General features: G+C 35.9%; 1 protein-coding gene across 2 annotated transcripts in view; it reads right to left on the bottom strand.

Annotated features, from left to right (window-relative positions):
- Nucleotides 1–327: 327 nt before the first annotated feature.
- Nucleotides 328–12,603, bottom strand: part of LOC121408699 (transmembrane protein 131-like) — a 69,011-nt gene continuing 56,735 nt past the window's right edge. For both annotated transcript variants that reach the window (XM_041600261.1, XM_041600272.1), the window contains exons 23-36: nucleotides 11,619–11,791; nucleotides 10,540–10,679; nucleotides 9,558–9,753; nucleotides 8,731–9,183; nucleotides 7,708–8,260; nucleotides 6,964–7,151; nucleotides 5,957–6,096; nucleotides 5,465–5,809; nucleotides 4,844–4,988; nucleotides 4,058–4,161; nucleotides 3,568–3,657; nucleotides 2,992–3,131; nucleotides 2,218–2,391; nucleotides 328–1,732 (exon numbers count right to left, since the gene is read on the bottom strand). In XM_041600261.1, coding sequence (XP_041456195.1) covers nucleotides 1,625–1,732; nucleotides 2,218–2,391; nucleotides 2,992–3,131; nucleotides 3,568–3,657; nucleotides 4,058–4,161; nucleotides 4,844–4,988; nucleotides 5,465–5,809; nucleotides 5,957–6,096; nucleotides 6,964–7,151; nucleotides 7,708–8,260; nucleotides 8,731–9,183; nucleotides 9,558–9,753; nucleotides 10,540–10,679; nucleotides 11,619–11,791 — 2,949 coding nt within the window. In that variant the 3' untranslated portion in view covers nucleotides 328–1,624. The remainder of the gene's footprint in view (nucleotides 1,733–2,217; nucleotides 2,392–2,991; nucleotides 3,132–3,567; nucleotides 3,658–4,057; nucleotides 4,162–4,843; nucleotides 4,989–5,464; nucleotides 5,810–5,956; nucleotides 6,097–6,963; nucleotides 7,152–7,707; nucleotides 8,261–8,730; nucleotides 9,184–9,557; nucleotides 9,754–10,539; nucleotides 10,680–11,618; nucleotides 11,792–12,603) is intronic.

Here is a 12,603-nt window from a genome sequence, read left to right as displayed (position 1 = left end):
CTTATAATTATCTAGCATAACAGAACTTAAAACACACAAAGGTACTGCATGTTACCAATCAATAATCTTGCATTTTACAAAATGCAATATATATAACTTACAAATTAGTATTCATATCTTCTATTTCCTACTGGTCCACATATTGGCATATTACATAAACAGTATGATTTGTTAGCACAAAAAACTCAAATATTGGTGTTCATTTCATGTCTTACCACTTTCAAAAGTTCTCTTAAAACCTGGTTATTCACGCAAGCTTTTAGGTAATTGTTATTCTACCCCTCTTTTAGGTTTTCTTTCTTTCTTCCTTCCTTTCTTTTTCTTTCCTTTTCTTTTCTTTTCCTTATTGCGCCATGAGCATCTTTTTACGATGGATACCGGCGCATTACAAATGTTCATATTATTATTATTATTATTCCTCTCCAGATAATCATTGTTTCAATTACGCATTAATATTCCTTTCCATCTATATGATTCATGTTTATACTTATGAAGTTGTTTTTGGTTACAGCTGTAATTTTATTTTTTTTTCTTTGCAATGCTGTATGTACTATTTACTCATATTGGATGTTTGAATTAAATTCTTATTAGGTGTATATATTTATATTTAACCCTAAAAAGGCCAGGGGAGGGGGGGGGGGGGTTCTGATGTTTCACATGATATCTTTGTGGTGCAAAGAGTGAACACTGTTTCATTTCAATAGCTTTCAGTCCTTAATGTTTTAAAACCAAATTCTTGGGCATGAAGTTCTGAAGTTATGCAACAATGCACTATAAATTGCTGTAAAACAATGCAATTTCTATATTAATTAATGTCTGATTTTAGAGGTTTTCAAGGTAATAGTCGAAAAGGTTGATGTACGTGCCTTTTTCATCGACTGTTTGGAGGATTCCATCTGCCCTGGCTCTTTTAGGGTTAATAAATATATTAACACTGAATTATTCATGGTGTTCTTGATATTTTGTTATTCTCTCATTCATTTTTCAGAATGATATCGCCAATTCTAGAGTGTAAAATAAGGATGCTTGATCTGTAATTTGTCATTTACCATGCATACAATGTTATGCATCAATTTTCAAAAGTGATTAAAACCAGGTATCAGAGTACTGGGTTTTCATAACAAATTTACTTCAAACGCTGCTGTCACCGCCATTTTTTACATTATCTAATACTAGTACCATAATTTGGTATTAGATATCTTGCCCAAGTTTAAAATTATCATGTATATCAAAGCCTTTTTTTACTTTGTGTTAATCGTGAATGGTAGCATAGAATCATTGATCAAAGACCCGTTTCATAAAACTTACAATCAATTAAATGTTATAAGCTACTCAAATTGTGCTCTTTCATTAACTAGGAGCATGTTTTTGGCACTTATCACTGATAAGTTTAATGAAAGAAAGTCCATGTTAACCCGACCCAACCACCTCACCTCCTCATTACAAATAAATAAGATTAAAAAGATAAATCATCTAAATCTGTACAAGAATTTAAAACACTATGAGATGTACTTGCTTCACAATTTTTTTTGTGCGGGGGGGGGGGGGGGGGGGTGAAAACACAAGTTGAGATGAGAGAAATGCTTGTCTATGATGAAACGATGGTTAAATGATATCTTTCTCTCTATTTGTTGTTATCCATATCTGGGTTAGCCCAGGGGTTGGGACCTCCGCTACCATGGGAAGGACCCCAGATGCTGCTGCGAAACGGGTCAAAAGCTCGTGGAGTTGCCTGGACAGAAGATAAAACAAAGCATAATTCTAATTGTTACATTCTTAGTAAATTTTCACCATAAGTTCAAACAATCTGATTGGTTAACTGCATTCATAAACATTTATTAGGTGGTTTTCTTGAAGTATTACACCACACTTTTCATGAATGCCTGCTGGCAACAATCCAACATATCATTTCAGTAACTGCAGTGAATTTTTTTTAACCACTATAATTTAGCCCTGAAATGAGAAGAAAACTGACAAGTTGGAATCATATGCTGAAATTCATATAGCATTTAATACAAAATTTTTCGGGCTTCACTCTCTGATCAGCACTTGAGTATTCAAGGAATTACTTCCTGCTCGCTACCCATTTACTAGTATTCCCAGTTTCTTGATTCAAAGTCTATTTGAACGTGTTTTGGTAGATGGAAAGAATTCACATCACTATACATCACACAGAACTCTGACTAATGAAAGTCCATCCTATGGAAGGTCACTTACCTCAGGGTCAGTTGCGTTGTGTGGACCACTAGTATCAAGCAGGGAGCTGTTATTGTCCGATGAGCTACTCCAGATAGAGTTATCAAAGAGACTTGTACTCCCTCCAGACCAGGTATTCTCTCCTCCACCCAACGGGCTTGGACTAGACCACAACCCAGGTGACTGGTAGAAGTTCTGAAAGGACAGAAAGATAGGAGAGGGAGGGGGAGCAGGTAAAGAAGAAGATGAACAAGGGCATATGAGAATGAGACAAAAAGTGATGAAGATGCAAGAAGAGAAAGAAATAATTTAGATAATGGAGAGAGTGATAAATGAATTGATTGTTAGAACTTCTATGCAATTACAATAAAGATAATTTCTTTAATTATTGAACTCTCTTAACTGTTAGCGACCATAACCTTTGCGACCCTAAAATGTGATATCATTGTCCCTCCAATATGCATAAATGAATCAGGTTTAAAGTTGATCCCTCAGAAAGTTCTTTGGTTATGAGAACAAGATATTTTTATTTATATATATGTATAATGACCTCAAGGACCTTTGACCAAAATGCCCCCCCCCAAAAAAAAAGATTATTGTCACTCCTGTATGCATGCTTTGAGAGATCAAATGGATAGTTTTTTTGCACAAAGATAAGGGGGTAAATAGACGAATGATCAGAAAACATAATGCCTCTGGTGGGTGGAGGCATCAAACTCACACCAAGAGAAACAGAAAATATCCTGATCCCAACACCAAATAACCACTCTAACAATGCAATCTTTGTATACATACCTGTTGAGAGAATCCTGGTGAAGATGTATTGGTAGACCAGGTGGCTGTGTTAGATGTTGATGGACTAGATTCCCACATGCTACTAGAAGTAGGAGCACGACTTACACCAAAACCCAACCAGTCACCTAAACCTCCTGATCCTAAACAAATTAAAATTATCATAAAATACAATGTTAACAACACAGTAAAAAAAAATCAATTTCATCTTTTGTTCGAATATCTAAGAAGGATAAAGCGAGGAAATGTCACCATCAGCTGGCTAATTGCATAGTCATATAGACAAGCATAGAATTGTCTCGCCGAAATAATGCAAAACTTTAAAATGTTCCAACTTTGTTATTCCTTGTCCTATTTTGATGAAATTTTCAGTGATCCACTTGTCCTGAGGTTACTTTATATGTTCAAATCCATTTTTTCAAACACCTGTAGTACCCCTTTTATGATAGTGTCAGCTTTATGGTTAGGTTGGATTTACTGTGCAGTTTTTCAATGGGAACTGGTATCAATAGAACAAATGTAATAATAGATATAATAAATGGATGTGAGAATTGGCTTGGAAAGAGAAGGAGGTAATACCTTGACTTGATGTAGGTGGTGGTAGTCCAGGTGGTGCACTTAGTGGAGATGATGTTGGGTTATCCCACATGGATGCTGCACCCAATGCATCTAAAATAAATCACAAATAAATTCAACATTACAATCCTTTCATCAATTCTAGTTTTGTTTTCAACACACTGGAAAATTTACTTTGAAATTTTCAGATATGCACTGCTCCTTCACTCCCTTCGAGAAAGACCTAATTGTTTCTCATTTATTTCTACATGATATCCTTGCAACATATTAACCTAAATTTTTTAACAATGGGAGAATTTCCCCAAGAAATTACATCCATATTAAACTGATAGTGATATGACAGGTGTACTTTTTTAACTGCTTATTTGTCAATGAGTACAAAAAGAAGAAAAAAAGCCCAATATGAATGCAAAATACAATACGATACAATGAATTAATATCACTCTTACACAATATATCGGTCTTAATAATTTAAAAAGATGGATGGTCTCACCTCCTACAAAGTTGAACTGAGATGAGGTCGGTATCTTCTTGTTCTTCTTACCAAGTCCAGAGCCCTGGTCAAGTTTATTAGCAGAAGAGCCAAAGAAACTTGGACTGGAATGGAGAAATAGAGAAAATGAAACACATGGTATTACTTTCAAACATCTTAATAATAGTCATATTTGTTTGAGTTAAAATAGCATATTCAATTAAACTATGATTTTTTTATTGACACTAAAACAGTTTCTGGAACAAATCAACCCCCCCCTCCATTTTGTCCCACAAGGCAAGCAAATCATATATATAATAAAATTCTTTACAAGAAATCAGATAACTTAAAACAGCTCAGGATCACTTATCAAGCCATCTACATCGCAGATGTAAAGAGCACAGAAATAAAGGTGTTTTACATCAGGGCAACACACTGACACTCTTTGTAGAAGATTGTCGAAGTCCTCGAGAACTGATGGAGATTCACAAATCCAACAAGATCTATCTCGCATGAAATGTTTTCTGTCTTCAAACCCGTTATCGACTAAATGACTTTTTCATAGAAACCTGGGGTGTTTTATCAACATTTTCGTCTCATATGTCAGATCTGACTTTTCTTGATTTTGATTGGCTGAGATCACTATGGTAATTGATAAATGATAAAACGGGACTTTACAGAACAAAACTTGACATGCACATGGGCAAGCTCAGTCTCTAACATGTTAACCACTAAATTATGTGATTCCAATGAATCTTTCTCAGTAATAACCCTATTGCCATAGCCAAAGGATAAAGCAGTATTTACCTTGCAGGGCCAGCTGATGAACTAGTGTCCGAGCTGCTACCACTAGCTTCTACCTGTCCAGTCTGTGACCATGATGGTGGTTGTTTGACAGTGGCTCCAGCAGAACGTGGCTTGCTGCTCTTACTCTGTTTTGTTCCAATGGTTCCTGTAAAGTATTAATATTTAGTATGATAGCGTATTATAATTAGAACCTATTGTTTCCCGTTTTAAATACACATGACTCTCATGACATTATCACTTCATTTAATCTTGGATTTGATTGCTAATAGATTGCTAATACATGGTGTGGAATTTGATATTTGATCTCGGCCATTGATTGCATAAAATTTGCTTGTGCATAGACCGGATGTAAACTACAAGACTGTATATTGATTTTTTTTTAAATTGTTTAGATTTTTCAATTAATTTAATTATGCAAATTAGCATATCAATTTTGCTTTAAATGTGCTTTTTTTAATGTTTTTGCCTTTAACTCACTTCATACAAATAGTAGAATCCTAATTGTTATTGAAATATCAATTTTTATATTTCAAATTAATGTCAAGCATTGGTATACAAGAAATGAACAGTCTTGGACTTGGGCCATTCATACATTTATTTATATATGAGAGCTATGCTTACCTGGATGAGTATTCTTCTTATCATTGACAGTACTGAAAGCAGACTTCTCCTCCGGTGCCGATAGTTGCTTGGTCAGTTTAGACTTGCTACTACCCTTACTTCCCTTAGATCCTTCACCCTGAGCTGCACCAGACACTGCACTGCTGTAACTAGTAGGTCTGGCAATCAGACCAGCAGAGTTAGGACGTGATGATGATCCGATGGGTTGCTGCGTCTGGGCTGTTGGGCGTTGGTGACCAGGACCCGATGGGATAGGTTTAGCTTGATCCCACAGAGGTAAGGGTGAGTCTTTGTCAGGTTCGCTGCTTGTTGTACTCGTTGCGTCACTGTCCATTGGCTTGGAGGCTGCATTCATCAATCAAAGAAAGAAAAGGATAAATACTTTCATCAATTATACTTTCCTATATTCAATGATAAAGAACGGTCACTAATTCACATTTAGTGTTTGTTTTCCAGAGAATTTTTAAAAATAAAATCCAAGAAACCACTTACTCTTTGGAACCTTTATAGTTTTCTTGGTTGCCTTGGCTGCGACCTTTGCTGCTATGGAGTGCGGCGAGGTTGGCTCTTTATCAAAGTTATCTTGCCGGCGCCCTGCCTCCAAAGCTGTTGTGTAAGGTAGTTCAAGTGTGCTGAAATATGACATGACAAGAAACATTATAATTAATGTATAAACTTCAATCAGGTATCATGCTCAAATCCTCATCTTACAGTGTACATTCATATGGCAAGATTTTCAAACATGACATAATCAATCGAGCAGAAATGAATCCAATAAAGAAGATCCATCTGTCAATCTTCTTCTTAAACTTATTCCTGGAAGGCATGGTACACATAACAAAGTTGTGAAATTGTAGCTGACAACTCTCTCATTGATGAGAACATCAAAAGCTCAATCATAACATTTCATTGCATTTTCTTGATCCATTGGTTTAGTATAAAGTCTACAGTTTAGTCACAATTGCCTATTGCCAAGCCTACTACTCATATGACTAGAATAAATCCATTAAGACATTATTAAGACAATGCATTATCATTGCTATGACTTGTGACTCAGATCCCTGTCGCTTTAAAATGCATGCATAAGCCAAAGTTAAACTCTAATCCATCAAACAATTCCTAACTTATCACAAGAACAAAATATATTTTTATGTACATGATAACCACTGAGACCTTTGACATTTGACCTCAATACCCCACACTAATCAGATCAATCAGATTCAACAAAGTGAACTCAGTAACACTTTATTTTCTGAAGCTCTTATGGACATAGTTCCATAAAGTTATATATGCTATATAAGGACTGACCTATTATTATTATTATGTCACGCCTTCATGGATACTTGAACCAAGTTTGATGTTAATCTGTCAAGTCTTTTAAATAATTGCGAGAATGAAATTCAAGACAGAGGGAAATGCCTCAGGCAACCACTTTTGTGGGTAGAAAGCATGTAAATAAAAATGCCTGGCTACTTCGGTGGTCAATATACTCAACTTACCTTGGTCTGCAGACATCCCCATGAAAATTTGATTTGGAGTTGCCCTTAGAAGATCCCTTGCGGGTTTTCCCCTTTGATTTGACGTTCTTGAATCTTTGAGCAGCTAAACGTTGACCTTCAGCCTCAAGATCATCAGCAGGGATATTAGACACTCCTGATTCACTAAGGCTAGCATCGTCATCTACATACTGTAAACAGAGATACACAAACAAACAGATAGGACTTGGAAGATGATGTGAGAATGGAATATGAATTTCATTTCTTTGTGAAGTACTTGGGTCTATAGAAAATGAGTAATTGCCATTATCACATGAGCATTGAAAATGAAAAGGGTAAATGTAAGGATTTGATAAAGCCTTACAAGATGGTTTTAAACGAGTCATTTGAAATGATTTTTTTCAACAAAACTTGCTCTACTTTACTGCTCTTTTCTAAAATCTACACAAAGACATAGGATTAGATGGTCTACCATTCACCCATTATATTTTTATTGATACAGTTATCTGGCCAACTCCATAAAATAATTCACTATTTTGTATGATGGACCACCATTTATTTTTCATTTCTTACTTCACTTTAAGAATTTCTCCAGCAATGATTCAAGAGCATCATAACATTTTTCATATATTGCTAAAATTGAAAACAGAGACATACCACTTCAGAAAGGTCCTACATATAGGGGTGTGGATAATTTAAGGAATTGCCAATCTATACATCAATAACAAGCAAATTCATGATACTCACTTGTTTGCTGCTTCTTTCTGAATATTCTGACTCTGCATTTGATTCTTCTGTTGTCGTTGATGAAATATCGTCGTCTTTAATATCTTGCCTTTCCGTATCATCTCCTCTTCCTCCAACCTTCCCTCTCATTCTTGAGTTATGTAGTTGGTAAGATGATTCATAATCTCCTGCATGGTTCACGTGATTCTCATCTATCATTTCGCTAGATAAGACTCTACCATTGCTATAATCACTATTTTTACCTCCAGATGCTGATTCTAAGTTATTTTCGTAATCAGGTAGGATGCCTCGCTTGCTCCGAGAACCCTTCCGATCTTGCAGCGAGTATGCTGGTTGACCAGAGGACGCTCTGTTTATAACTTTTGGAGCCGACGAGGCCGTAGTACTGCTTAAATTGTTGACTTGGATTTTTTCCCGGTCAATAGAGCCCCGACTCTCTGCCTGCCGTGTATTGTTGGCTACCGAATTAGAAGCGGAACGAGACTTTGATCCCGATCTGCTCCCGGAAAATATGTTCAGTTTTTCACCTAACGAAGACAGTAGACTCGTTGCTCTGTAAATAAAATAGAATCACAATTAGGATATTCAGTATGAGTTGTTTTTTTCTTAAATACATCAATTTTCAAATAACAATATTTTTTAATAAGGAGAACAACCTGGAATCTATTTGTGTGAAACAATATCAAGAACCTGGTGAAGTCACAAAATAAGATGAACATTTACACGACAGAACTGCTGCCAAGCCATGGATATATCTAAATTCAACGGTTACTTCATGCAAAATATCATTTGATAAATTCAATATAACTTCAATATAACTTCAACTATTCTAATCTAATCCTCAATGCACACAAAGGTTATTCTTGAAACCTGAAAGCTTGACAGAGCCTTGCATGAAATACCATCATGTCATGTAAGTATACGGGATTCTTGTAGTGCATTTATTTATTAAATATCCAAGATACACTTATTGACTATTCATGTTTTCTTCCTTTTTCTAAACCAAACACATCAATCTCTCACCTTGATTTTGTTTTGTTTGTTGCCGTTGTATTCGCACCCCCTCCACCTCCTGCTCCAGCTCCACCACCATTTCCTTGCAAACCAACAGACCCTCCTCTGTCCCGCGGGAGAGGTTTCAATCCTGCAATATTCCTCAGATCAAACGGTTTAATAGAATCAATCTCATCTTGATCAGCCTCAGAGAGTTTAGCCTTGGTGGTCACGCTAGGTTCTAGGTACCTAACCATCTCTAGATAGGACACCGCTACTATGACCAGGAATAGAAGAGCCATTAGACACACTGATAAGAGGTGGAGGGGGATTTCCCAATGAGGTCGTGGTAAGGCAGCTGTGCATGGAGCTAACATGTTGGGTGGTAGAGTGGCTATGAGTGTGAAGGATAGCGTCTCACCGGTGAAGGCCACCACCTCTAGCTCGCGGGTCACTCGGTTTAGAGTGAAGTCGGGAGTGAACCTGTAGGTTGAAAGATTGAAATAATGAGATTTAAATGTTGTACATGCACACTCTGTATTGAAGAGGAACAAATGAAAAGAAAAGAATCATGTTTATACTCAAGTGAAAAATGAAGAAAACCAATAGTACAATAGTAAAGAATTGAAGATAGCATATAATATAGACAAATGGTAGTGAGGAACAATAATAATAATCCCCTTCCACAAATTACACAGCCTCTTCTTTGTTTTTTTCCTCCATATATCTATTTTCTGTTCAATACTATCAATGTTTGTTTTATTACATGGCCTTTCGAATCATCCCCTCAGCATTTACCAGAACTTTTCTATTTCCATCGTCTTTTATGAATGAAATATGAAAATGAGATGACTTACGCTATATCCAGTCGCCTTGTTTCATTTGGTAGTATCTCTACAGGTCTACATTGTAACACTCTGAAACCATATCCCTCACATAGTCTACCATTGATGAGGAAGGTATCTATGGATAATGGTAACTGTCCAGTGTTCTTCATGTTAAATGTTCTCTTCACTGTGAAGTTGGGTGGACTTCTCGCTTTGGGTGAGGTTTCTGAAAGAAGATAAGATGAAAGAATATGTATCAAGTAAAATTATCTAATTATGTAGCGCAACTCAATGCTTATACTCCATTGCTCTGAATAAAACATGATTTAAGAAGAAAACATGATTGACTACATTTCATATTATTTCATTATGAATTGATCTGTTCAGGGCCCCATCTTACAAAGAGTTGCAATGGAAATCCATCAGTGTCATAATTTTTTCTACAGGAAATTTGCAAAATGTCCTTTGTAAACAAAGGAGAACACACCAAATCATCAAGAAATCAATGAATTTATGGATATACATTAATATCTTGAAATTTTTTGAACAAACATGCATTTAATATGTTGAGTTTGCTGGCTTTCCATAGTTGCGATTGATCAGGTTAATTGAAACTCTTTGTAAGACGGGCCCCAGAACTGTACAAGTACATAAAAAGAGTATTGTCTCAAGAAAGATACTGCCTGAGCTCCAAGATAAGCAAAGCATGAGAACTAGTTTCACAGGTAAAAAGTACAGGTAATTATTCTAACCCCTAAGCCAAATGATATGTTCTATAAGATAGTGATGTGGGTCCTTGTTATTAATAAGCCATACTCCTCTCAAAACCAAGGCTGGTCAATAGAACATGTCATAAGTACCAGTCACTAGCATATCTTCTTGTTAGATGAAATAAATTACTGGTCGCATGATACATTTCAGCCAATCATTTGATAAGAATCCAAATCGCCATTTTATAATTCTCAGTAAACAGTATATCATAGGTCTGATGGAGATGGACAAGAATACTTACTATTGCAGTCGACGAGATGGCTACTTTTAAGTTCAAAGAGTAGATTGCTGTTGACACCAGGTCGTTTATTATTGAGTCTAAGCTCTCCTGACCCTCCTTGACCTTGTACTACCACTGCATCTAACACTGTCAGGTTGTTCCTGATAAAACAAAAGAAACAATAATTCGAAACAGACGTTGTAAATTATAAATACAGTGAGAATATCTTTTAGCTTCATTCTGAATGAAGATCTCATTAAAATACTTCCTCTCTCTTATAGGAACATACAGGAGTTTTATTAATTATTAATTTATTTCTTATTGTAAGAGATAGAAATATGAACGTCCTCTTACAAGGCATCAATGAATACCATCTGAAGAATATGCCTTGTTCTACCTTAGTCCTTGGTAGACTTACTGTCAACAATACCAAATATGTATTAAATACAACCAAATAATATACAAATATACCAGGTTTGTAAGTATAGCGGGAATTATTCATCCGAGGTTGGACTGGCATTACTATTTTTCCAGAGGGGCGAAGCCCGGGGGAAAATAGTAATTTGACCAGTACAACCGAGGATGAATAATTCCCTCTATACTTTCGAAATAAAGTCCTGGTATATTTGTTTTATATCCTACATTTACTAACTGAATAAGGTAGAACAATACTTTATCTACTCTCTTTTCCTATTCTGAACTTAAATCAAATATAGATAACGCGCTGCGCAGGCTGATCTACTTCTTCCGAAACCATGCGCTCAGCAGAACGTGGATTTGTGCCTCTTCACAGGACTCGCCCGGTAGAGTCAACTCGCTGACCGTTGCGCCCGAGAAATTGCGTGATCTGTGTCAATGATCTGTGACGTCAATGATGGAATAGTCGACTATTCCATCATTGACGTCACGGAATAGCACATTTTCTTCGGTGGGCGTTTCATTTTCGACATCATCGCAAAATAGTGAGAATATTTTTGGTCACATGATGCTATTTAAACCAATTAGCATACAGGATTTAATTTATGTAGGATATTATAAAAAATAATATAGCACGCACACACTATTATAAAAATGAGACCAAAGAGAGCATTATTGCCTACCTGATTAAGATGAGTGAATATCTTTCTCTTGTATCAGTTGGTCTAAACCCAAGATGAACAGTAACATTCTGTCTCGGTTTGATACCAACGAGGAGAGCATCATCGCTTGTCTTCACTCCTATCATATTCTCTACTGATTCACGATGAGATTTCAGGCATTTTCCCGGTGATGACTACAAAATCAAAAGAAAAGATTAACAAATTTATTCAGATTAACAAATCAATGAATAATTCACCAAAATGGCTAAGTACTAGGAGGGTCATTCACCTGTAATAAACAGAAGTGCAGTATTTTTACAGCCAAGAACAAAGACTCTTCTGTGAAAAAAAATCCTGTCTTTCTACCATTAACTGGCATCAAATAATTATACTGAAAATAGCATTCCTCCGGCCCCTCTTTTTAACATTAAACAGGGTTCCCAGCTTTTCATGAGATCAAAATTCCCTGATTTTTCCACAAAGTTAAGAAATTCCCTGATAATTATTCAAACCCATTCCCAGTTTAGCATGTGTTGTCGTTGCAGTGAATTACATTTTTTTAAGACAGAAAAAAAACACCATAACCAGTCATTATTCAATGGATGTTGTTTTTATATGCAACAAAATATAAGTCTGACTACTGTGGTTTCGACTTTGAAGCTAATCAAAATTCCCTGATTTTTCCCTCATTTGAGGCATTTTCCCCTGATTTTAGGGACTTTTTATCAAATTCCCTGATTTGTCCCTGACTGGAAAAAAAGTAAAATAGCTTTCCCTGATGGGCTGGGAACCCTTTTAAATAGCAAAAACAGAATAAAGACCAGTTTCGATCTCTGTACCCAAATTATTAATCTAGAAAAATTAAATTATTCATTTTCAATCAGATAACCATTATCAAAACCGATAATTTCACACACATATATATAATATATATATGGCAAAGTCTGACAGTTCAGTCAAAAGCAATACAAACTGACAAGATCACTTATCATTTTACAATCCACTT

The sequence above is a fragment of the Lytechinus variegatus genome, chromosome 1 (assembly GCF_018143015.1).
Source record: "Lytechinus variegatus isolate NC3 chromosome 1, Lvar_3.0, whole genome shotgun sequence".
In the NCBI taxonomy this organism is placed as follows: Eukaryota; Metazoa; Echinodermata; class Echinoidea; order Temnopleuroida; family Toxopneustidae; genus Lytechinus; species Lytechinus variegatus.
Note: the sequence above shows the minus strand (reverse complement) of the source record. Positions and strands in the feature narration are given on the sequence as shown.